This window comes from Pan troglodytes, chromosome 11 (genome assembly GCF_028858775.2).
Source record: "Pan troglodytes isolate AG18354 chromosome 11, NHGRI_mPanTro3-v2.0_pri, whole genome shotgun sequence".
Taxonomy (NCBI): Eukaryota; Metazoa; Chordata; class Mammalia; order Primates; family Hominidae; genus Pan; species Pan troglodytes.
The window spans coordinates 100,141,837-100,169,644 of record NC_072409.2 but is presented as its reverse complement, the minus strand read 5'-3'; the positions used below and the strand labels follow the sequence as shown (position 1 = coordinate 100,169,644).

The window sequence follows — 27,808 nt, the reverse complement described above, 5'->3', positions numbered from 1 at the left end:
ACTAGAAAAATGAAATTTGTAGAGAAGGCAGCCTGGTTTTACTATCACAGCATGTCTTTAGCACTGGGTAAAGTTTGCTAGCCACATGTTGGGTAATTCTTGAATTTAAATACGTTGAGCCATCATGTAAATATATCTCAAGTGTCTATGCCTACTAAAGTATCTGGGCCCAGTGCCACATACCATTCCATTTACTAACTTTGTTTTTGTAATCTTAGTATTTATGTTCTTGTTTCTTTTCTATTTGAAAAAGATAGTTATTGGAACAAGGACTTCCTTTCTAGAAGTAAAGTTTTTTTTTTTTTTACTGTCAGTTAAGTAAGGGTTACCCTTGATGTAATGTTTATTGTAAACACTTTAGATTTATTTGACATTTTAGTAAAATCAAGTGAGTTTAGAATGGAGAACAAAACTCAGGGAGATTCAGGTTCCTCATGCTATATTGCATTTTATTCCTCTTTTACTGTGGTATTGAGAGTGTATTTGGCAAGGAATCCAGGTGAGTCATAAAAGTGTTATTAGATGTTGAAACTTTTTTCTTCATAATTGAACTCCAAGAATATTCAGAGATAAAGTGGAGCTTATTGATATTGTTGGAGGTGACAATTCCTTAAGGTATACATGCCAGCCTGCAGCGATTCAGAGAGTTAGATACAATCACGTGTACACTATGTTCTGATAGACTGTGAGTCCATGGGAATGGATACCTCTAATGAAATTTTGGAAGAGACTTCTGACTACTTTTCAAATAATTGCTTTAGAAATTGTTTTTGTTAATTATAATATTAGCAGTTGAATTTGCATGGTGCTTGATATAATTTTCAATGCTTTTGCATATTTTGCATGTCTCTCCTTATTATGTAAGCCCTACCACAGGCATATGAGATAGGTCATTTAAGTATCATTTCTATTTTACAAGCGAGGAATCTAAGGTTCAGACAACTGATACTACTTACTTGTGTAGTAAGGAAGTTCTAGGGGCAGGATTAGAAGAAACATAACCATATGTGAAATGTCTAGCCCATTGCTTGGCATTTAGAAATTACAAAGTGAATGTTATGGACTGTTTTAGTACATTTTTACCATCCTTATCTTCCAGTCCCTTTTGCATTATATTGTAATACTGCTTCTTTTAGAAATATATGCTATTTTTATATATAAAGCAATATCTGAAAATAGGTATAGTGACACCTCAGTTTCATATTTATGGAACTCATATTCCTTTTTTTTTTGGAGCTAGTACCTCACTACATTGCCTAGGCTAGAGGGCAGTCGTGCGATCATAGCTCACTGCAGCCTCAACCTCCCAGGCTTAAGAGATTCCCCCACCTCAGCCTCCCAAGTAACTGGGACTACAGGGCACGCCACCATGCTCTGCTGATTTTTGTATTTTTTAAGTAGAGACGGGGTTTCGCCCTGTTGTCCAGGCTGGCCCTGAACTCCTGGGCTCAAGCAGTACACCTGCTTTGACCTCCCAAAGTGTTGGGATTACAGATGTGAGCCACGGTGCCCGGCTCACATTTCTTTTTCTTTCTTTCTCTTTTTTTGAAACAGGGTCTCACTCTGTCACTCAGGTGGAGTGCAGTGCTGCAGTCTCGGCTCACTGCAGCCTTGACCTCCTGGGCTCAGGTAATCCTTCCACTTCAGCCTCCTGAGTAGCTGAGACTATAGGCATGCACCGCCACACCTGGCTAAGTTTTTGTATTTTTTCGTAGAGATTGGGTTTTGCCATATTTTCGCAAGCCATCTGCCTGTCTTGGCCTCTCAGAGTGCTGGGATTACAGGTGTGAACTACTGTGCCTGGCCAGAACTCACATTTTTAAGTGATTCTTGATTAATGTTTAAACACGATAATGTATGAAAAATCTAAATAGTGCTACATTGTCAGCCACCCACAAATGGTAGTTCTCTTCATTTGTATTTCTCAGAGTTTTTTTTTTTTCTGAGAAACTGAAGTTTTAATACACTATATCATAAATTGCTACTGTAGATAAGAATATCAAGATAATTTTTACATAATTTAGTTAATATTAATAAAAAACTGTATATGTTATATACCAAATATATAGCACACTGTGTTGCATGCTGTGGTAGTAACAAAGAGGTATACTATATAGTTTTTTCCTCAAAAAGTGTAAAATATAATTGGGGAGATACATGAAAAAGTAAATAACACAAGGTTTATCATGGGCTGTACATAATTAGTTGCCAAAAGAATGCTATACATTTAGAAGAGGAGATAGATGGTCAAAGTTTGAGGAGGCTTAGCAGAGGAGACTGGAGCCAACCTGGGCCCTGTTGCCAGGATCTGAAAGCACAGAAAGAAGGGAGATATAGGACACATCAGAATTTAGAGATAATATTGCTAATTTTCCACAGTCAGAGGTAATATCTCTTAACAATAAGCAAACCAGACATCTTGCCTGTATTGACATATTTATTCCCAGTCTTCCGATAAAAAGAACTCTGTTCTTTTGAGGGTATGGCTTATCCAAAGGGTATTTTATAATTTACAGTGCTTTAGAAACAAAACAATAAACCCAGGCACATACTATTTTTGGCACATATTTTTGATGTGTTAAATTTACATAATGAAAATAGTGTTTTAAAATTAAATAACCATTATGGGGCTTGAGAATGTGTGTGTGTATATGAAGACTAGATAATAGGATTGCTAGATCATATGATAATTCTATGTTTAACTTTTTGAGGAACTGCCAAACCGTTTTTGAAAATGGCTGCACTATTTTACAATCCCATTAGCAATGTCTGAGAGTTCCAATTTCCCTACAAAGTGTCCTTATTTTTTAACAGAGAAACATTTACATAATAGAGAAAGCAGGTGAATTTATGTTTGTTATATTTTTAAATATTACCATAGCTTAAAAAGGCAAGATATGAAACTTATAAAAATAAGACACTTTAAATGAAGTCCTTTGATGTCTATATGCCATTGAATGTCCAGTGTGCAATTTGCCTTTTTGCCAACATAAAGAGCAAGAACTCAGCGAGCAAGAGTGATACAAAAGAATTTTACTCCCTAGGGAAGTGTCTAATTTCTGGCCCAGAGTCTCAAAGTTCACAGAGTGCTGTAAGCCAGTAAGGCATCCCTCAAAGTTCATGTATTTCAGGAAGTAAGTCCGTGATTCATTAAGGAAAAAAGCTGTCCTTTTTCCACATTATGGATGCACTTTGAATTTATTAGAGAGTAAAGGAAAACTGGTGAAATTATGTAGTATTTTTGTTATGCTATTGAATTTTGTGTAAAAGGTATGCGTTCTATATTTTTACGTTTTTTCCTTCACGATCGGAATGTTTTTATGGGGGAATTTGAGAATATTATTTTTCGAAATTAAACACACTGAGGAGCAGGTTATTTCAGTACTAGGAATGCTTTTGTCCCATATGAAAGCGATGTTCCTTATGTTTGTTTTAAAAATACTGGCCTTTAATCTCCTTGGGTGGAAAACATTCGATTTTTTTTTTTAAAGCAAATTTGCTCTATAGCTGTTTCCACCCTTAAAATCAAACAGGCTTTGTTCTTCAAGAATAATTCACAGTAAATAATGCAATACCTCTGAAAGTAGTTCCCTATGGAAAGAATTAATTTAAACCAGAATTCTGACATGTAGATAAGTTCCAAATTACATTTGGAAATTTTGTTTTTTTAAATTATATTTTTCTTTTTTCTAAGCCTTTACACTCTAAAGCTTTTTTCGTTAATTGGGCATTTATTCAGTGTCTATTATGGGCAAAACACTGTGCTAAGCAAAACCAGGGATGATTTTATAAAGGGTTATTTAATTCCTTCAATATTTATTAAATACCTACAGAGTATAGAGCACTGTGACAGACACTATAGTAAATAATTCGTAACCTCTAGGAACTAGCAATCTTGTATTTGAGGGAGAGTAGATATACACACATGAAATAAATAAGTAGTGTAGAAGTTAAATGCCTGAGTGACCCTTACTTAAGTTCAGAGAAGGTCAAGATCAGTGTGAAGGAAAATGATAGTAAAATGAGTCATAGAATAGACAGAACCTGAAATGGGCTCTGAAGATTGTTAGTATTCAAATAGTGTTAGGGGAGATCGAAGGCAAAGGAGCCGGGTGTTCTACAGAACATGTTAAATTGTGAAAAGTAGTGGTGAGGCTAATGCCTGTATACTAAAGGAAGAGATCAACTTCTTGTTCATCAGGTTGAGGACAGTGGGAGAAGGTGAATTCTTTACTGGGGAAGACGTGGGGATGTTGGTACCTGAGGGGAGAACCTTAGTTCAGTAAAGACAAAAAAGTTAGGTAATAGAATTAGATAAACCTAGCTGAAGGAGTGTGGGCAAATTGTGTAACTTCTCTAAACCTCAATTTTATTATCAGTAAAACTGTGCCAACCTCATAGTTCAGTATAAGGATTTAAAAATATATATGTAAAGCATTTAGAACAATGCCTAGAATATGAATAAGCACTATAATATTCAAACTATTCCTATTAAAATAGAGAAATAATAGGCCTCACAGTATCCACTGAGATTTGGGTTCTAGTAGGAGTGAATTGGAAACTTTGAGACAAAATTATTTATGTAATACCAATTTTTTTTTTTTTGATACCAAGTCTCGCTCTGTCGCCCAGCCTGGAGTGCAGTGGCACGATCTTGGCTCACTGCAACCTCTGCCTTCTGGGTTCAAGTGATTCTCCTGCCTCAGCCTCCTGAGTAACTGGGACTACAGGAGCGTGCCACCACGCCTGGGTAATTTTTTGTATTTTTAGTAGAGATGGGGTTTCACTGTGTTAGCCAGGATGGTCTCGATCTCCTGGTCTTGTGATCCACCTGCCTTGGCCTACCAAAGTGCTGGGATTACAGGTTTGAGCCACCGTGCCTGGCCCTCCAATGTGTTTTTTTAATCTGTTAATTGATCTTTTCTTTTTATGCATCTGGATTTTTAGTTTTAGCAATCCTATCTTTATAACAAGATTAAGTAATTTGCCTGTATTTTCTTCTAATATTTCTGTGGTTTCATTTTTTTCACATATAGATTTATGGTCTATTTGGAATTTACTTATGTATAAAATGTCAGGTATAGATCAACTTTTATATTTTTTTCCAGAAGGCCATCCAGTTATTTCACCACCATTTAGTCTGTCTTTTTCCCGCTGCTTTGAATTGCTACCTTTATCATTGAAGTTTTTTTGTGCTTACATCTGTTTCTAGCTGTTCTGTTCCATTGGTCTTTTTTTTTTAATGTACAAATAACATGATTTTTTAAATAGAGGTTTTTGTTTGTGTGTGTGTGTGTGTGTGTGTGTGTGTGAGACAGTCTTGCTCTGTCACCCAAGCTAGAGTGCAGTGGTGTGATCTTGGGTTGCTGCAACCTCTGCTTTTCAGGTTCATGCAGTTCTCCTGCCTCAGCTTCCCAAGTAGCTGGGATTACAGGCCTGTGCCATCATGACTGGCTAATTGTTTTTTTGTATTTTAAGTAGAGACAGGGTTTCACCATATTGGCCAGTCTGGTCTAGAACTCCTGATCTCAGGTGATCCACCCGCCTTGGCCTCCCAAAGTGCTGGGATTACAGGCATGAGCCACCGTGCCCGGCCTTAATTAGAGGTTTTGTTGGTGTTTCAATATGTGGTGGGGCTGTTCCCCTCTCATTCCTCTTCTTTTTCAGGGTTAAACTCAACTTGCCTAGCTCCAGAAAACAAACTGGTTTGTTTTTTGGTGGAATTGTACTACGTTTATCAATTTACTTAGGAATAATTGAATCTTTGTGATGAGTTAGGCTGTTGAAGTTTGAAGTATTATTTTGTGTCTTTCAACCATATTTAAAACTTTTCCTCATGTAGATTTTTTACATTTCAGGCTAAATTGATTCCTAAATTATTATATCTTTTTTATTATGGAATTCTAAATGGGGTTTTCTCTTCCATTATTTTCTTTTTTGTTTATCTGTATATATTAAGGATATTGATATTTTAAATTGTGGTAAAATATGCATGACATAACATTTACCATTTTGATCCTTTTAAAGTATACAGTTCAGTGGCATTAAGTGTGTTCACAGTATTGCACAACCATCACCACTATTTAGCTCCTGAACTTTTCATCACTCCAAACAGAAACCCTGAACTCGTTAAGCAGTCACTCCTTACTCCTTCTTCTCCTCAGCCCCTGGTGACCAAAAATGTGTTTTCTGTGTCTATAAATTTTACTAGTGTGTATATTTTGTATAAATGGAGTCATACAAATGTGGCCTTTTGTGTCTGGTTTCTTTCTCTTAGCGTAATTTTTCAATTTATGTTGTACCATGTATTAGTACTTCATTCCTTTTTATGGCTGAATAATATTCTGTTGTGTGGATATACCACATTTTGTTTATTCATTCATCCTCTGTTAGGCATTTGTGTTTTTCCTACCTTTTGGCTATTGTGAATAATGTTGCTGTGAACAAGAAGCTATTGATTTTTTTGTATGTTAATTTAATATATTTTAACCTTACTGACTTTTTTTTCTGTTTGAATTCTGTCATTGGATCTTTTGCTATTTCTAGATTTATGATCAAATTTTCTACAAATGGAGATAGTTTTACTTCTTCTTTGCCGATTCTTATGTCTCTACGTGCTTTTTGTTGCCTAGTTGTACTGGCTAATAACACACCAAATACAATGTTAAATACTAGTGGAGATAGTGGGTGTTCTTGCATTGCTCCGGAACTTGGTAAAAATGCTTTAGGTTTTTCTCCGTTATTAAGATACTGACTTTAGGATACAGTGTCTCTATCTCTACCTGTATCTACATGCACAATTTTTATTGTAATTTTATGTGTAATTTTTGTTGAAAACACTTTTGCCTGAGACACTGAGGTTCACTTTTATTTTCACTTACCTAAGTATTGCTAGTTTGCCTCTTGTATTTTCTAGGTTTTCTGTAATTTTCTTTTTTTTCTCTAATTGAACAGATGAAATTGATTTTGAAGAGAATAAAGAATCAACCTTTGTGATTTCCATTTGTTCCCCTCATCCTACTCCCAACTGATGCAACTCTACTGCTAACCCTGGCTATCTTTATTATGTTTCTGATTCTCACATCCCTTTACTAAGAATAGGGACAGTTCCAGGATTTTATGGCTTCTCATACCTCTCTAGATAAAGTTAAGTTTCTTAGTGTAGCACATAAGGTACTCAGTCCTCTGTTATCTGTGTACTTTTCAAATTTCCATCCTTTCTCTCATTTCTTCAGGTATTCTGAATTATTTGCATCCTTAGAGCATACTATGCTGTTTTCTGGCTCTTCCTTTTCCTCATGCTAGTCTTCCTGCTTTAATCTAGCTATAAGCCAAGTGTCAAGTTTTATTTTTCCTTAAAGTGTGCCTGCTTTAAGAGGGTTGTCGCACATCCTCTTGCAAGCAGTCTGCGTAGCTACTGCTTCTCAGAGTTCCTTGCTTCTTTTAGCACTCCCTGTGGGCCACCACTTGCTTTACTAATGGTCTTTGTGTGGAATTCTGGGACATAGTCCCATTGATAGAATATGGCTGCCAAAGTTTAAGTGCCCTTTTGTACTCTTCAGGCAACCTGGAATATCTCTATCATAGCATTATACCATGCTAGTTGATTTACTTGTCTCTTTTCCGAGTACATGTGATTTAGTAACTAATCAATACTTTATTTTTGTTTTTTTTTTTAATAGAGACAGGGTCTTGCACTGTCACCTAGGCTGGTCTCAAATTCCTGGACTAAAGAGATCCTCCCACCTTCACCCTCTTGAGTAGCTAGAACTATACACATACCACCCTACTTGGCTGATATTTTAAAATTTTTTTTTGTAGAGACAGGGTCTTAGTCTGTTGCCCAGGTTGGTCCTAAACTCCTGCCCTCAAGTGATCCTCTCACCTTGGCCTCCAAAAGTGCTGGGATTATAGGTGTGAGCCCTTATGCCTGGCCCCAATAAATGTTTATTGAATAATAAGTGAATAGTAAAGGAAACTGGGATCTGTTACCTTCTTCTTCTTCTTTTTTTTTTTTTTTTTGAGACAGTGTCTTGCCCTGTTACCCAAGCTGGAGTGCAGTGGCATGATCATGGCTCACTGCAGCCTCAACCTCCTGGATTCAACTGATTCTCTGACCTCAGCCTCCCGAGTAGCTGTAACTATAGGTGTGCACCACCATTCCTGTCTTGATTTTTTTTATTTTTTATTTGTGGAGATGGGGTCTTGCTATGTTGCCCAGGATGGTCTCAAACTCTTGAGCTCAAGCAATCCTCTTGCCTCAGCCTCCCAAACACTGGGATTACAGGCGTGAGCCATTTTGCCTGTCCCTTCTTAATTTTACTCTTTCTTTCAAGATTCCTTACTGATTAGGTTAAGATTTTATAGAGAGAGCCAATTTATTTTCTAGTGATTAATTGTGGTTCTTACAGTTAAATTTCTTTTTATTTCAAATTAAGTTTTGGATTGTAAGCAACTTGATTAGGCAAAAAGGAGCAGAGGGCTGCTGAGGCCCAGCTCACAATTAGTATTTCCTGTCACCACTGGAGATGCACTGTGTATAGCTTTCTGTCATGGGGAGGTAAGACAGAAACTGAAATAAGTGAGTATCCTTGAGAGACAGTGCCTTCTCATGCAGTAAATGGTAGACCATGCTATTTGTTATATCATTGATTGAACCGGTTGCTTATTTTGGTGAAAAGTAAAGTCTTTTTTACATCTAGGAAACCCTCTATTGGCAGTGTCATTTCTGTTTAAAAGTAGAAATGAAGAATTAGTGAGGAGTGGAAGAAGAGAAATTATACAGAGAAAGCATATTTTTCTTTTCTAAATTTGTGTGTTTATGTATAAGTCTACAGGAAATTTATGAAATAGTCTTAAATTTATGTGTTCTACTTTACATAAAGCTTCTATGTGAGAGGATTTAAAAATCAATGTGCACATTCAGATCTAAGCTGTTTGGCTCACTGTTGCCCTGTCTATCTTATTTATATTTTGGATATTTTAGCACATGTATCTTTTAAAGAGGAAGAAGTGGTTGTCAGCAAGTTTGTTTTCTTTGCGTAAAGGGAATTAATATAATGCCTGTTTGTTTCATCATCAAATATATTTTTTGACTTCTTCCATAGAAATTTCAAGAAATTGCTGAAAAAAATATGGAAAAATTGAACCATATTGAGAAGTCACATGAACAGTTGGTTCTTGAAAATTCGCACTTCAAAAAACTGTTATCACAGACTCAAAGGGAACAGATGTCCTTGCTGGCAGCCTGTGCATTAATGGCTGGTGCCTTATATCCCCTCTATAGCCGATCATGCGCCTTGTCTACACAGAGAGATTTTCTCCAGGAGCAGGTCAACACCTTTGAGTTGTTCAAACTGGAAATTAGAACTCTAGCCCAGGCTTTGTCAACTGTAGAGGAAAAGAAGCAAGAGGAAACCAAGATGAAAAAGAAAACATTCAAAGGATTGATACGTATATTTCGGAAAGGTGTTATTGCAATTTTGGCAGCAAACAGACTTAAGATTTTGGGCCAATCATGTGTCTCCCTTTTTACCTGGATGGAGAGTTTCAAAGAAGGCATAGGCATGTTAGTGTGCACAGGAGAGCCCAAAGACAAGCATAAATTTCCAAGTAAGATAATTTGTGCTTTTAAAAATATAAGTTGCATGTAAGTGAAATACAGTGTGACTATACCTGGCTATTATGGAAAAACTCTTAAAAAATCATGTAATATGCCAAATAATATAACATAGTCTCCATATGTATGTATATGTGTGTATGGATAAGTGAATATTTTTGTATAAATTAGGCTGTGATTTTTTTTGTTTTAAACAGGTTGAAATATTAGATGGCAAATATATATAATTTCAACTTTGTCTTGTTTTAGATTTGAATCCTCTGCAGTGAAGTGGAGAGTTTATACAGTGATTTTTCAGTTATGTCAATCAAAAACTGCCCTGTTTCAAATTACCAGTGTAATTTATTTTCAGTTTCTATGAATAAGTATGAAATGGGTTAAAAATATATTGAAGAATTGTGTGAAAATGAGACAAATGTAAATTTTCCAGTTGTTTTTTGAATGCTTAACTATTTTGAAGAAACAATATAAGTTTTAATTTTTAAAAAGCAGACTATTAAGTAATATAAGTAAAACTAAAGAAAATTTGTTTTTTTCTGTTTATTTGGTGTCATTTACAGTTATTTGTAAATTAGGTCAAGCTAATCTAACATTTAATAGATTTTTCCACATGAGGCAATGTTCACAATAGGGTTTTATCTGTTTCTTAAATAGTTGACCACTGCTACGAATTTTAAATATAGATTTTAATAAAGTTTTGTAGAATTTTACAATGGATTTTTTCAATTTTATAGAACATCAAAAGGAGCAGTTGCGTTGTTTACAAGCGCTCAGTTGGCTCACCAGTTCTGACCTTCTTGCTGCAATAATCAGTTCTATGGCTGAATTACAAGACGTCATTGGTAAAACAGGTATGGTTCCTTCTTTTATGTCCTTGCAAAATACATTTAAGAACAAATATCCAGAAATTCTTTATGTCACAAATTATAATAAACCATATAGGGAGAAAATATATTTGTTTTTATCTTTATTCAGTCATAGAGAGATTGTTAACTCTGTACTTAATGATGTAAATTAATATAAATTGTGTCTCTGTTTATGGGGAAATGACATTTCTTGGTGAATGTATCCACCTTTTCTTTTTTTCTATCCGTTTTTCCTATGGAAAGCTCATCATTAGCTTTTTATTAAGTAATACTGGCAATGTTTTTTCATATGTTTTGGCCTTATTTCACTTCTACTTCTGGCTGTAAACTTCATAAGCTTGAGTAATATGAGAGCCAGTAGAAAATTTTTGTCTCTCGTTTTGTGATTTTTTTTTACTTTTTCTAGTTTATTTTAGATGGAATTAATTTGGATAGTCTGCTCCTTTCCACCTGGTGTGGAACCACCTATTATCAGCAATTTACAAAGGTTTAAAATGCAAGTTTTTTTTTATGATTCAGATTGCACGATATTTTGTCTGACAGGTTCAATGAAAACTAATTGGACTAATTATGGTCATTTCAGACACATTAATTGTTAAAATTGTGTAATGGACTTGTTAAGATTTGTCTGTTTAATGAAATGTAAGCCTATATGTGATGATAATTTGGGATTTAATTCTTAGACAATTCCACTGTGCAAATATAGATTATTCATTGTGATTTCAAATATCAAAACCTAGGCTTTTGTAGTAGGAAACTTAAAGATTATTTTTAAGTTGTGGCCATTGATGTTGGTAAGCAATGTGCATATTTAATGTATTGGCAGAACCTCAAGATACTGGGTTTGAAGTCTGAAATAAAAGTCTAAACTAAATGTATTTTAAGAATTTTGGTATTATAACTTCAAAGCAAAACTGAACATTCTTGAAAGAGCTTAGAAATAGTTTTTAGATTTGGTTTAAGAAACAGGTGATTTGAGTGCTTCCAAGATGGCCAAATAGGAACAGCTCCGGTCTGCAACTCCAGCGAGATTGATGCAGAAGACGGGTGATTTCTGCATTTCCAATTGAGGTACCTTGGTCATCTCATTGAGACTGGTTGGACAGTGGGTGGAGCCCATGGAGGGTGAGCTGAAGCAGGGCGGGGTGTCACCTCACCTGGGAAGCACAAGGGGTCAGGGGATTTTCCTTTCCTAGCCAAGGGAAGCTGTGAGAGACTGTACTGGGAGGAATGGTACACTTCCGCTCAAATACTCCGCTTTTCCCACAGTCTTCGCAACTGGCAGAGCAGGAGATTCTCTCCAGTGACTGGCTCAGCGGGTCCCATGCCCACAGAGCCCAGCAAGCTAAAATCCATTGGCTTGAAATCCTTGCTGCTAGCGCAGCAGTCTGAGAACGACCTGGGATGCTGGAGCTTGGTGGGGGGAGGGCGTCTGCCATTGCCAAGGCTTGAGTAGGTGGATTTATGCTTACAGTGTAAACCAAGTTGCCGGGAAGCTCAAACTGGGCAGAGCCCACTGCAGCTCAGCAAGGCTGACTGCCTCTCTAGATTCCAGCTCTGTGGACAGGGCATATCTGATCAAAAGGCAGCAGCCTCAGTCAGGGACTTATAGATAAAACCCTCATCTTCCTGGGACAGAGCCACTGGGGCAAGGGGCAGCTGTGGGCACAGCTTCTGCAGACTTAAACGTCCCCCTGCCTGACAGCTCTGAAGAGAGCAGTGGTTCTCCCAGCATGGTGTTCGAGCTCGAATAACGGGCAGACTGCATCCTCAAGTGGGTCCCTGACCCTCGTGTAGCCTGACTGGGAAACACCTCCCAGTAGGGGCCAACAGACACCTCTTACAGGAGAGCTCTGGCTGGCATCTGGCAGGTGCCCCTCTGGGACGAAGCTTCCAGAGGAAGGATCAGGCAGCAATACTTGCTGTTTTTCAGCCTCCACTGGTGATACCTAGGCACACAGGGTCTGGACTGGACGTCCAGCAAACTCCAACAGATCTGCAGCTGAGGAGCCTGTTAGAAGGAAAACTAACAAACAGAAAGGAATAGCATCAACATCAACAAAAAGGACATCCACACCAAAACCTCATCTGTAAGTCACCAACATCAAAGACCAAAGGTAGATAAAACCACAAAATGGGGAGAAACCAGAGCAGAAAGGCTGCAGATTCCAAAAACCAGAACACCTCTTCTCCTCCAAAGGATCACAACTCCTCACCAGCAAGGGAACAAAATTGGACGGAGAGTGACTTTGACGAGTTGACAGAAGTAGGCTTCAGAAGATGAGTAATAACAAACTTCTCTTAGCTAAAGGAGCATGTTCTAACCCACCGCAAGGAAGCTAAAAACCTTGAAAAAAGGTTAGACGAGTGACTAACTAGAATAACCAGTGTAGAGAAGAACATAAATGACCTGATGCAGCTGAAAAACACAGCATGAGAAATTCATGAAGCATACACAAGCTTCAGTAGTAGATTTGATCAAGCGGAAGAAAGTATATCCGTGATTGAAGATCAAACTAATGAAATAAAACGAGAAGACAAGATTAGAGAAAAAAGAGTAAAAAAAATGAACAAAGCCTCCAAGAAATAGGGGACTATGTGAAAAGACCAAATCTGTGTTTGATTGGTGTACCTGAAAGTGACGAGGAGAGTGGAACCAAGTTAGAAAACACTTTTCAGGTTATTATCGAGGAGAACTTCCCCAACGTAGCAAGGCAGGCCAACATTCAAATTCAGGAAGTACAGAGAACACCACAAAGATATTCCTCGAGATGAGCAACCCCAAGACACATAATCGACAGATTCACCAAAGTTGAAATGAAGGCAAAAATGTTAAGGGCAGACAGAGAGAAAGGTCGGGTTACACACAAAGGGAAGCCCATCAGACTAACAGCGGATCTCTTAGCAGAAACCCTACAGCCAGAAGAGAGTGGGGGGCCAATATTCAACATTCTTAAAGAAAAGAATTTTCAACTCAGAATTTCATATCCAGCCAAACTACGCTTCTTAAGTGAAGGAGAAATAAAATCCTTTACAGACAAGCAAATGCTGAGAGATTTTGTCACCACCAGGCCTGCCTTACAAGAGCTCCTGAAGGAAGCACTAAACATGGAAAGGAACAACCAGTACCAGCCACTGCAAAAACATGCCAAATTGTAAAGATGCTATGAAGAAACTGCATCAAATAATGGGCAAAATAACCAGCTGGCATCATAATGACAGGATCAAATTCACATATAACAATATTAACCTTAAATGTAAATGGGCTAAATGCTCCAGTTAAAAGACTCAGACTGGTAAATTGGATAAAGAGTCAAGACCCATTGGTGTGCTGTATTCAGGAGAACCATCTCACATGCAAAGACACACATAGGCTCAAAATAAAGGGATGGAGGAAGATCTACCAAGCAAATGGAAAGCAAAAAAAAGCAGGGGTTGCTCTTCTAGTCTCTGATACAACAGACTTTAAACCAACAAAGATTGAAAGAGACAAAGAAGGCCATTACATAATGGTAAAGAGATCAATTCAACAAGAAGAGCTAACTATCCTAAATATATATGCACCCAATACAGGAACACCCAGATTCATAAAGCAAGTTCTTAGAGACCTACAAAGAGACTTAGACTCCCACACAATAATAATAGGAGACTTTAACACTCCACTGTCAACATTAGACAGATCAACGAGACAGAAAATTAACAGGGATAGCCAGGAGTTGAACTGAGCTCTGGACCAAGCGGACCTAATAGACATCTACAGAACTCTCCACCCCAAATCAAAGGAATATACATTCTTCTCAGCACCACATCGCACTTATTCTAAAATTGACCACATAATTGGAAGTAAAACACTCCTCAGCAAATGTAAAAGAACAGAAATCACAACAAACTGTCTCTCAGACCACAGTGCAATCAAATTAGAACTCAAGATTAAGAAACTCACTCAAAACCGCTCAACTATATGGAAACTGAACAACCTGCTCCTGAATGACTACTGGGTAAATAACAAAATAAAGGCAGAAATAAAGATGTTATTTGAAACCAATGAGAGCAAAGACACAACATGCCAGAATCTCTGGGACACATTTAAAGCACTGTGTAGAGGGGAATTTATAGTACTAAATGCCCACAAGAGAAAGCAGGAAAGATAAAAATCAACGCCCTAACGTCACAATTAAAAGAACTAGAGAAGCAACAGCACACAGATTCAAAAGCTAGCAGAAGACAAGAAATAACTATGATCAGAGCAGAACTGAAGGAGATAGAGACACAAAAAACCCTTCAAAAAAATCAATGAATCCAGGAGCTGTTTTTTTTTTAAAAGATCAACAAAATAGACCTCTAGCAAGACTAATAAGAAAAGAGAGAAGAATCAAATAGATGCAATAAAAAATGACAAAGGGGATATCACCACTGATCCCATACAAATACAGACTACCATCAGAGAATGCTATAAACACCTCTACACAAATAAACTAGAAAATCTAGAAGAAATGGATAAATTCCTGGACACATACACCCTCCCAAGACTAAACCAGGAAGAAGTCGAATCTCTGAATAGACCAATAACAGGTTCTGAAATTGAGGCAATAATTAATAGCCTACCCACCAAAAAAAGCCCAGGACCAGATGGATTCACAGCCGAATTCTACCAGAGGTACAAAGAGGAGCTGGTACCATTCCTTCTGAAACTATCCCAATCAATAGAAAAAGAGAATCCTACCTAACTCCTTTTATGAGGCCAGCATCATCCTGATACCAAAGCCTGGCAGAAATGCAACAAAAAAAGAGAATTTTAGGCTAATATCCCTGATGAACATTGATGCAAAAATCCTCAATGAAATACTGGCAAACTGAATCCAGCAGCACATCAAAAATGCAAGGCTGGTTCAACATGTGCAAATTAATAAACATAATCCATCACAGAAACAGAACCAACCACAAAAACCACATGATTATCTCAATGGATGCAGAAAAGGCCTTCGACAAAATTCAACAGCCCTTCATGCTAAAAACTCTCAATAAGCTAGGTATTGATGGAACGTATCTCATAATAATAAGAGCTATTTATGACAAACCCACAGCCAATATCATACTGAATGGGCAAAAGCTGGAAGCATTCCCTTTGAAAACCAGCACAAGACAAGGATGCCCTCTCTCACCACTCCTATTCAACACAGTATTGGAAGTTCTGGCCAGGACAATCAGGCAAGAGAAAGAAAGGGTATTCAGTTAGGAAAAGAGGACGTCAAATGGTCTCTGTTGGCAGGTGAAATGATTGTATATTTAGAAAACCCCATCGTCTCAGCCCAAAATCTCCTTAAGCTGATAAGCAGCTTCAGCAAAGTCTCAGGATACAAAATCAATGTGCAAAAATCACAGGCATTCCTATACACCAGTAACAGTCCAACAGAGAGCCAAATCATGAATGATCTCCCATGCACTTCCAGTTGCTACAAAGAGAATAAAATACCTAGGAATCCAACTTACAAGGGATGTGAAGGACCTCTTCAAGGAGAACTACAAACCACTGCTCAACGAAATAAAAGAGGACACAAATGGCAGAACATTCCATGCTCATGGATAGGAAGAATCAATATCGTGAAAATGGCCATACTGCCCAAAATAATTTATAGATTCAGTGCTATCCTCATCAAGCTGCCACTGACTTTCTTCACAGAATTGGAAAAAACTACTTTAAATTTCATACGGAACCAAGAAGAGCCCACATAGCCAAGACAATCCTAAGCAAAAAGAACAAAGCTGGAGGCATCAGGCTGCCTGACTTCAAAACAGTAATCAAAACCGCATGGTATGGTACCAAAACAGATATATAGGCCAATGCAACAGAACAGAGGCCTCAGAAATAACACCACACATCTACAACCATCTGGTCTTTGACAAGCCTGACAAAAACAAGCAATGGGGAAAGCATTCCCTATTTAATAAATATGCTGGGAAAACTGCTAGTCATATGTATAAAGCTGAAACTGGATCCCTTCCTTACACCTTATACAAAAATTAACTCAAGATGGACTAAAGACTTAAATGTAAGACCTAAAACCATAAAAACCCTAGAAGAAAACCTGGGCAATACCATTCAGGACATTGGCATGGGTAAAGAGTTCATGACTATAACACCAAAAGCAATGGCAACAAAAGGTAAAATAGACAAATGGAATCTAATTAAACTGAGGAGCTTCTGCACAGCAGAAGAAACTATCATGAGAGTGAACAGGCAACCTACCGAATGGGAGAAAATTTTTGCAATTTATCCATCTGACAAAGGGCTAATATCCAGAATCTACAAAGAACTTAAACAAATTTACAAGAAAAAAACAACCCCATCAAAAATGGGCAAAGGATATGAACAGACACTTCTCAAAAGAAGACATTTATGCAACCAACAAACATGAAAAAATGCTCATCATCACTGGTCATCAGAGAAATGCAAATCAAAACCACAACGAGTTACCATCGCACACCAGTTAGAATGGCGATCATGAAAAAGTCAGGAAACAGCAGATGCTGGAGAGGACGTGGAGAAATAGGTATGCTGTTACACTGTTGGTGGGAGTGTAAATTAGTTCAACCATTGTAGAAGACAGTGTGGCAATTCCTCAAGGATCTAGAACTAGAAATACCATTTGACCCAAGCAATTCCACTTACTGGTATATACCAAAAGGATTCTAAATCATGCTACTATAAAGACACATGCATACATATGTTTATTGCGGCACTATTCACCATAGCAAAGACTTGGAACCGACCCTAATGTCCATCAATAATAGACTGGATAAAGAAAATGTGGCATATATACACCATGGAATACTATGCAGCCACAAAAATGGATGAGTTCATGTCCTTTGCAGGGTCATGGATGAAGCTGGAAACCATCATTCTCAGCAAACTATCACAAGGACAGAAAACCAAACAGCGCATGTTCTCACTCATAAGTGGGAGTTGAACAGTGAGAACACACGGACACAGGGAGGAGAACATCACACACCAGGGCTTGTCAGGGGTGTGGGCTGGGAGAGGGATAGCATTAGGAGAAATACCTAATGTAAATGATGAATTGATGGGTGCAGCAAACCAACATGGCACATATATACCTATATAACAAACCTGCACATTGTGCACATGTACCCCAGAACTCAAAGTATATATATATGAAAAAAGAAAAAGGTGATTTATGTTACTAATATTCTTTGTAAGTATGACGCTTAAAAGTAGATTGGTTTCTTAAGCTATCTTCTTGTTTATGTTATTAATTTATTTAATGTATTTTTTCTTGTCACTGTGTTATGTATATATTCTAGGAGATAAAATAAAAATGTGTGAATTGGTCTGACGCTAATACGCACAGTTGTAAGAGAACAAGAATGACAACTCATGAGCGACTTCAAGCAGAATGTAATTAAGGGTGAGATGAAGAGATACAGGCTTTTAATGCTACGAGAATCTACAGAATGTGCTGCTCAGTGTGGGCTTATGAGTATAGGAAAGACTTCAGGGAGGAACTTGTGATTTAGCTAGGCTTAGAATGATGGCAAGTTAGAGAGGAGAGATGGCATTCAGATGAAGGGCATGGTTAAGCAGAGATGCAGTTGTGTGAATAAACACAGAATGGAAGGAACAGACATTAAAAGGATGAGAATGAAAATCTGTGCCTAGCGGACCTGGCTTATAGATAGTGATTAATAAAGGATATTTTCCATTATTCATATCGGAAGAGAGATGTATCATTGGCATGGGGTCAAATTACAGAGGTTTTATAAAACTAGGCAGTAATTTCCTCTGAGCACATTCCAAAAGTGGCCCCTTACAACACTTTCAATGTTAAAATATTGACACAATAATTAAGACCCTGATAAAGATATGCATAGGTAAGATTTATCAAGTGGAACGTGGTGTCTTTACATGCTTGCCTAAGTCTAGGAGCAGAGGTGCCTTTGATATTAGATCTGGCTGTGCCTCTTACAGCTAGAGGAAATAGCAAGTTCAGGAAAACTTTTTTTTAGGGTAAGTTTTAAGTGTTTGTTGGCTGAGAAAGACGACTTTGAGAAGAGTAAGTGATTGCTAATTAAAGCAAGAGAATTATTGATGTATCACAGTCATGAGGAATATTGGAAGGAATATGGTCCATACAGGTAGATAATGGAATATTATTGGACTGACACAAAATTATCAGTGTGGACCCTCTCTGGATATAACTTGACCATCTGAGCTTTTAGAATAATTTCTTCAAACATGATGAGGGGTTTGTTTATATAATATTTTTCCAGGGTCATGTGTTTTCATTTTAAGTTATATTTTTGTAGTAGAAATTTCAGGTGTTTTGGCAGAAAGGATGGGAACATATTTTCAGAAAGTTAAAGCGTATGAGTAGTTATGAAGAGATAATAATGAGAGTAATAAATATAAAACCATAAGAGCTTATATAGTCATGTGGAGTTTCCAATTTAGCATATGAATAACCTAAACAGGTAAACATTATTGTATGGTAGAGAGAGCATTAGCTTTAAACAAAGCGGATTTGATTTTGTATCCAAATGTAGTTATCAGTTATCTAGTTATCAGTTGTGTGAAACTGGGCACGTTATTTAACTTTACTGGGTCTCAGATTCTTTGCCTATAAATGAAGATATTATCTTCCTCCTGGATGTTACGAGGATTTAGTGAGATAATACTTTTTGAGCATTGTGTATAATACCTGGCATTTGATGGGTGGTAAAAAAAATAGTTGTCACCTTATTACTCATCTCACTGTGAATGTAGAGTATAACATAAATGAGCACACATGCGCATACACACACACACCCCTTTATACATTTTCAGGCTACTAATTATTAATCTTCTATCCTAAAATTGCTAAGCTGCTCTACAGGGGAGGCAATACTTTAGGGTTAAGCAGGAATTCTGCCTGACTTTGAATACTGGTTCTGACACTAGCTGTGTGACCTTGGGCAAGTTATTTAAATCCTGTGTGCATCAATTTGTTTATATATAAAATGGGGAATGTAGTTTTACCTATCTCATAGAGTTATTTAGAAGACTAAATGAATACATTTTTAAAGTGCTTAGAAGAGTCTTTGATTACTGGTTTGCTTACTTTGCTTAGTTCATATATTGGTCATTATTAATATTTATTGCATTAACAGAATAATAAATAAATTTTGTAAAAAATAAGGTCAAATGAAAATACATTGGTTTATCTTAGAATTTCAAGGTAATTTAAATATTATATGTAGCTATAAATTTTAAAAAGATGATTCTGTTAGAAATTAGTATGTAAAGATCAAGGAGAAGTTTATTCTCTAAATGGGATGACATTGTATGTTTGAAAGAGGTTTACCTTCTTTGTAATTATTGGATGACCCTACTTAAAATACCTTAATCAAATAGGAATTTTTCCTCCCAAATAATAGGAAGTCTAGAGGTAAGTAGAAATCTAGACTGGTTCTTTCGTCTCCGCTATCCTTAACGTGTTCATGTTTGTGTCTCTTAGTTTTAAGCTGGCTACTCTACTTTCAGGCATCAGGATTGTGTTTTTGCAAGAAGGAAAAGGGAAGGGCAAAATGTGAAGGCATTCATACATTGTTGGTAGGAATGAAAAGGATACAGATGCTTTGGAAAAGAGTCTGGAAGTTCATTAAAAAGTTAAGCATAGAGTTATCATATGAGCTAGCAATTCACTCCTAGGAATGTATCCAAGAGAAAGAGAAAGGAAAACATACATTCATACAAACACAAACCAATTCAAGTGTTTGTGAATTGGATACATTTGCAAATGTTCGTAGCATCAGTATGCATGAGTCAAAAAGTGAAAAGAAAACCCAGATGTCTATCAACTGATTAATGGATAGAGATATAAATGATGAAATATTATTAGTTCATAAAAAGGAATAAAGTACTGCTACATGCTATAATGTGAATGATCCCTGAAGACATTATGCAAAGTGAAAGAGGATGGTGACAAAAGATCACATATTGCATGATTCCATTTATTTGAATGTCCAGAGTAGACACATCTAGAGATAGAAAGTAGATTAGTGGTTGCCCAAGGCTGGAGTGAGGGTTAAGGGAGTATGGGAACTGACTGCTAATGGATATAGAGTTTCTTTTGGGGTTGATAAAAATGTTTTAAAATTGGTCGTGGTTATAGTTGCTGCACAACTCTGTGAGTATACTAAAAAACATTGATTTGTATACTTTAAATGGGCAAACTGTATGATGTTTAATTATGTCTCTAGAAAGCTGTTACAGATGTGAAGAGATGTGGCTGCTGAATGTATTCCTTTATGTCAGGAAGGCAAAAGCTTTCCCATAAGCTTACCCAGCAGTTTTCTCTTCTTGTTTCATTGACTTGAACCTGAATCACATGGTTATTCCTGGCTGGCTAGCTAGAAGGTGGCAACAGAGAAGGGATATTTTGTAGATGGATCCACTAATCAACAAACTCAACATAGAGAGGATTTACTTTCTAAAAAGCAAATATCATTTATTATCTCCACATCTAGTGCCCCACCCTACCATTACAAAGGAAAACTGGTCAATTCAGAAAACTTGAAAAAAATAAATTAGAAAAGAATGAAAATAACAGAAACAAAAAATATTTTTCTATCAGCTCACACAAGAATGGTTACTGTTATTTTTTCTTTTTTAATAATTTCAACTTTTATTTTAGATCAGGGAATACATGTGCAAATTTGTTACGTGGGTATATGGTGTGATGCTGAGGTTTGGGGTATGAATGATTCTGTCACCCAGGTAGTGAGCATAGTAACCAATAGGTAGTTTTTCAGCCCTTACCCACCTCTTTCACTCCCTGCTCTAGTAGTCCCCAGTGTCTGTTCCCATCTTTTTGTCCATGTATGCCCAATGCTTAGCTCCCACTTACAAGTAAAAACATGCGGTATTTGCTTTTCTGTTCCTGTGTTAATTTGCTTAGGATAATGGCTAATAATGGTTTGGCTCTATGTCCCCACCCAAATCTCATCCTGAACTGTACTCCCATAATTCCGGCGTGTTGTGGGAGAGACCTGGTGGGAGATAATTTAATCATGGGGGTGGTTTCCCACATACTGTTCTCATGGCAGTGAATAGGTCTTAACAAGATCTGATGGTTTGATAAGGGGAAACCCATTCTGCTTCATTCTCCTTCTCTTTCTTTCTGCCACCATGTGAGATGTGCCTTTCACCTTCCACTGTAATTGTGAGGCCTCCTCAGCCATGTGGAACTATAAATCCAATAAACCTCTTTCTTTTGTAAATTGCTCAGTCTCGGGTATGTCTTTATCAGCAGTGTGAAAATGGACTAATACAGTAAATTGGTAGCAGTAGAGTGGGGCGTTGCTGAAAAGATACCTGAAAATGTGGAAAGATACCTGAAAATGTTTAAGCGACTTTGGAACTGGGTAACAGGCAGAGGTTGAAACAGTTTGGAGGGCTCAGAAGAAGACACGAAAATGTGGGAAAATTTGGAACTTCTTAGAGACTTACTGAATGGCTTTGCCCAAAAGTCTGATAGATATATGGACAATAAGGTCCAGGCTGAGGTGGTCTCAGATGGAGATGAGGAACTTGTAGGGTATTGGAGCAGAGGTGACTCTTGTTATGTTTTAGCAAATAGACTGGCGGTGTTTTGCCCCTGCCCTAGAGATTTGTGGAACTTTGAACTTGAGGGAGATGATTTAACGTATCTGGTGGAAGAAATTTCTAAGCAGCAAAAGAGGTGACTTGGGTACTGTTAAAGGCATTTAGTTTTATAAGAGAAGCAGAGCATAAAAGTTCAGAGAATGTGCAGCCTGACAATGTGATAGACAGAAAAACCAATTTTCTGAGGAGAAATTCAAGTGGGCTGCAGAAATTTGCGTAAGTAACAATTAGCTGAATCCCCAAGACAATGGGGAAATGTCTCCAGGTCACGTCAGAGGTCTTCGCGGAAGCCCTTCCCATCACAGGCCCGGAGTCTTAGGAGAAAATGGTTTCATTGTCCAGTCCCAGGGTCCCCCGTGCTGTGGTCAGCCTAGGGGCTTGATGCCCTGCGTCCCAGCTGCTCCAGCTGTGGGGCTGAAAGGGGCCAACGTAGAGCTTGGTCCATGGCTTCAGAGGTGCAAGCCCCAAGCCTTGGCAACTTACACATGGTGTTGAGCCTACGAGTGAACAGAAGTCAAGAATTAGGGTTTGGGAACCTCTGCCTAGATTTCAGAAGATGTATGGAAATGCCAGGATGCCGAGGCAGAAGTTTGCTCCAGGGGTGGGGCTCTCATAGAGAACCTCTGCTAGGGTGGTGTGGAGGGGAAATATGGGGTAGGATCCCCCACACAGAGTTCCTACTGGGGCATCTGCCTAGTGGAGCTGTGAGAAGAGGGCCACCATCCTCCAGACCCCAGAATGGTAGATCCACTGACAGCTCGCACTGTTCACTTGGAAAAGCCACAGACACTCAATGCCAGCCCTTGAAAACAGCTGGAGGAAGGCCGTACCTTGCAAAGCCACAGGGGTGGAGCTGCCCAAGACCATGGGAACCCACTTCTTGCATCAGCGTGACCTGGATATGAGACCTGGAGTCAAAGGAGATCATTTTGGAGCTTTAACGTTTCACTGCCCTGCTGGATTTTGGACTTGCGTGGGGCCTGTAGTCCCTTTGTTTTGGCCAATTCCTCCCATTTGGAATGGCTGTATTTACCCAATGCCTGTACCTCCACTGTATCTAGGAAGTAACTAACTTGCTTTTGATTTTACAGGCTCATAGGTGGAAGGGACTTGCCTTGTCTCAGATGAGACTTTGGACTGTGGACTTTTGAGTTAATGCCAAAATGAGTTAAGACTTTGGGGGACGGTTGGGAAGGCATGACTGATTTTGAAATGTGAGGACATGAGATGTGGGAGGGAGTCAGGGTGGAATGATATGGATTGGCTGTGTCCCCACCCAAATCTCTGAATTGTACTCCCATATTTCCCATGTGTTGTGGGAGGGACCCAGTGGGAGATAATTGAATCATGGGGTTAGTTTCCCTCTTACTGTTCTCGTGGTAGTGAGTAAGTCTCACAAGGTTTGATAGTTTGATAAGGGGAAACCTGTTTTGCTTGAGTCTCATTTTCTCTCTTGCCACTGCCATGTGAGATATGCCTTTCATCTTCCACCATGATTGTGAGGCTTCCCCAGCCGTGTGGAACTGTAAGTCCAATAAACCTCTTTCTTTTGTAAATTGCCCAGTCTCGGGTATGTCTTTATCAGCAGTGTGGAAACAGACTAATACAGTGGCCTCCAGCTGCATCCATGTTGCTGCAAAGGATATAATTTCATTCTTTTTCATTGCTGTGTATTAGGAATAGTTACTGTTAACATTTGAATATATTCTTCCAATGTATTTCCTCTCCCTCCCTCCCTCCCTCCCTCCCTCCCTCCCTCCCTCCAGCCTTCCTCCTTTCCTCCTATCCATCCACTAATAGACTAACAGGTGATATTGATAATATCATAGAATACATAGGTTTATATCTTCATTTAAAATTTGATATAACATAAAACTTACAGAAAAGTGGCAAGTACATAACAAAGAACTTTTCCTTTTGCTGAACAGTTTGAGAGCAGGTTGATAGTATGATGCTGTGTCCCTCCCTCTTGTTTTAGTATGCATTTCAAAGACTGCATATTTTAGTGTGTATTTCATAGTTGCATTCTGGTTATTCTCTTGTATAACCAGAATGCAACTGTCAACAACACGAAATCAACATGGATACATTACTGTCATTCAGATCCCATTAAACTTTCCCTAGTTGTCCCGACTATGTTCTTTATATAGCAGAAGGATCTAGTTTAGAATTATGTGTTGCATTTAGTCATGTTTTTTTAGTCTCCAGTATGGAAGAGTTCCTCAGTCTTTTCTTGGCCATGATCTTGGCATTCTTGAAGATTGCAGGCTAGTTATTTGTAGAATATCCCTTAGTTTTGATTCGTCTGGTGTTTCCTCGTGATTAGATTCAGCTTGTGCATCTTTTGCAAGAAAACTCACAGAAGTGATACTGTACTTTGCTTATGATACAGTGTCATAACTTCATTTTTAAAAAAGCTTTACTTTTTGAGGGTTTTTCTATTTCTATTAATATTCTTTTAGAGAATGATTTTTAATTTCTGAGTAATATTTAATTATTTGTATATTCCATAATTTAACCGATTCATAGTAGGATATTTTCGTCATAGGACAGGTAGCAGGAATATCAGTTTAGCTTTGATTTGTAATTGACTCATTGTCCTTTGAATCATGTTAAATTATGAGCAGTATCTTAATTATTTTAGCCAAGTAGGAAATTGAAATGACAGAATCTTGGGGAAATCTATTTAGTAAGTATTCTGAAAATTCTGAAGTGAAAGAAGATGTTTGTTATGAGGCAGAAGTATGTTTTTATCTTTTTGTACTTCTTGTTTTTTGTTTTTGAGAACTTGCTAAAAATTTAAGCCATTTTAAATATTGGGATTACAAATTAATAGCATCACTGACCCCTTTTCTTCTTAGCCCCAGGAAAACTGTGGTGCATGTATGCCAGTACTAAGCTTTTAATAATAACTGTATGGCTTTTCATATTATCTTTGTTCTAAGGTAAAAAACATTCAGTCTTTTTAAAGAGTAGGTTTTTATCTATTTAGAGTAAGTTCTGAATTATATGCATACTATTAATTAGGAAAGAAAATTTACTGTAAAACGTGTTGGATATACATTAAAGTATTGGTTAAGAACTTGGACTCTAGATTTGAATCTGGGTACCGTTGCTTACTATTTGTGTGTTATTGGGCAAATTACTTAATCTCGTTTCAGCCTCAGTATCCTAATCTGTAAAATTTGGCTAATAAAATTTCCTGGCTTTTCTTTACATTAAGAAGAAATGTAACCTGCCTAGTGTTTGTAAATGTCCTGTAAATATTCATTGTTTTATTTCTTTCTTGTGCACTGATGTCTTAATGGGACCCGCATATTACTTTTTACCTTTTCACGAAACAGGAGGTTCAATAACGATAGCTTGAATTCAATGCATAGAAAGTGCTAAAGGTGGCTGCCCCAGCTACCTTCCTAAACTTTGATGATGAACTTATAGGCAGTGGGCAAAGACCCCAGTTTTCATGTTGCCTCTGTAAATACTGGACAGGTGGCAACCTTCTTGCTTTCATTATAGTGTTTGCCCACTTGAGATAAATTACCTCTTCTCGGTATCCAAATGGTGTGCCTGCAAGAGATCATTTACCTCAAACAGGGGAGAATGTTACTTCCACTGAAGGGTTAGGATATCAATCATTATGGGAATGGACTAAAGAATTCTTTAGATAGCTGAACTTTTTGATATGACTGGTCAAGACTAAAATTCTCAAGATAGAAACAAATATGCTGATTTGCTTTGAAATATCTCTGAACAAACACAGGAGTAGATGGACATAAGTAGAATGTTAACACATTTTGTCACACATTTCCTCTGTAATTACGTCTTAATTATCTAGAAGATAGATGACCCAAATATACCCCTGCTAGTACAACTCAGAACTTTTTTTTATTGCGTACTTTGAGTTAACTTTCTAGAGGTCATAGCGACCCTTTCAAGCAAACTAAGCCTAGGTTGTGTTCAACTCAACATTGAGGTTTCATACTAAGGAAGTTCAAAGTGGTAAGAAAAGATACTGGTATTGATAAGCAGCTATTGGCATATATTTAAAAGTGCTGAGGCTTTATTGAATCTTAAAAAAATTATAAAAAGAATCTTGCTACTCCAAGTGTGGTCCATGGACCAAGAGTATTGTCATCAACTGGGAATGTGATACAAATGCATAATCTCAGACTCCACTCCAGACCTAATGTGCATTTTAACAAGATCCTCAGGTGACTAATATGCACAGTAAAGTTTGAGAAGAGACTTAGGGGATTTTATTATTTTGTTATTTAAAAAAATTTTTTTGTGTATGGGATTTTGTTATTTATATAACTTCACTCATATCTGGAACGGAAACAAGCACAATCTGACTGAGTATCGTTTCTGGTGCTTCAGCTGCTAGTCTCTATTTTGGGGAGCCACAATTTAACTTACAGATTTTTACAAATTTTGTGATTTCTTATATTATCACTTTCACATTTTGCCATATTTTTTCAAACATTTTATGAAAAAGTGTAAGCATGTAGAAAAGTCAAAAGAGTTTTACAGTGAACAGATATTTTGTATTTTAAATTGAAATTTTATTTGCCTATCAATTTTTAAGAGCAATTTTCAAATGGATAATTCATCCTTGAAAGTGTTCACAACTATGCAAAATCTTACTTTCATGTCTTTTATAGAATATATTTTATAATGCAGATCTAAAATAATATACAAAATCAAAATAATTTTAGGAAGCATAGATGAGGCTTGAACACATTTTGTAGTTTATGGATAATTTCTGGGCAACTTCTAAGAGCATGAAGCTTTTTTTTTTTTTTTAAGAAAGCTAAGTTGGATATCCAGATACTGTCTAACAAAGCAACATAGTTATCTTTTCAGGTTTTTGTAAAAGAACAAAAAAAATCTTCCTTCAAATCTGTACTAAAATATTACAGATATATTTAGAAAAAATTTTTACCTCCTTTTCCAGAAAAAATATGGCAGCTTATAGGTATTTGCAAAATACAACATAATATTCATTAAAACCTAAGCAGGAAAAGGAGCAAATTCAAGCCAGGAATGACGTTGAAAAAGTCAACTATGATGGCCTACACACTTGTGTTCACATTTTGGTCTTAGGATTCAGTTGCCAATTATGTTATTAAAGAAAAATCACAATTTAGGAAAAAATACAAATGTTCCTTAGGCTAAGAGTAGATAGGAAACTGTTCTGCAGCTCTTAATAAAAAGGGATATCAAGTGATAGAATGAACAACATTCTCAGTAATATCAGACATAGGACTTTTTCTTTTAAGCCAAATGTATTGTGATACAATTTACATGCAATAAAATGTGCTTATTTGACTGTAAAATTTGAGTAGTTGTGAAAAATGTATAGACTAGAATGTATACAAGAAAATGTATAGCACATTCTTTTCACCTGTTTTGGAGTCAGTCACCCCTGCTCCTACCTGGTCTAAGGCAACCACTGGTGTCTTCTCTGTCCCTTTAGTTTTTTCTGTTCAAGAATCTCATAAATTTTATAAAAATGGAGTCATACAGTGCAAAGGAGTGTAGCTGAACTGCACAGGTGGAGGGAACAGTTCCCAAAGGCTGTCCTCACTTCTGACACCACAAATTCAGGGGTCCCCAGGGCCACCCTCACTTCAGGCTAGCTGGCTACAAATTCGTGGTCCA

The 27,808-nt window shown here is 37.3% G+C and overlaps 1 protein-coding gene across 7 annotated transcripts in view; it reads left to right on the top strand.

The window, feature by feature from the left end:
* CCDC171 (coiled-coil domain containing 171) overlaps positions 1 to 27,808 on the top strand; it is a 443,650-nt gene that overhangs the window by 207,374 nt on the left and 208,468 nt on the right. For all 7 annotated transcript variants that reach the window (XM_054658718.2, XM_054658719.2, XM_001149040.8 and 4 more), the window contains 2 exons: positions 9,108 to 9,612; positions 10,354 to 10,470. In XM_054658718.2, the coding sequence (XP_054514693.1) occupies positions 9,108 to 9,612; positions 10,354 to 10,470 (622 nt within the window). The remainder of the gene's footprint in view (positions 1 to 9,107; positions 9,613 to 10,353; positions 10,471 to 27,808) is intronic.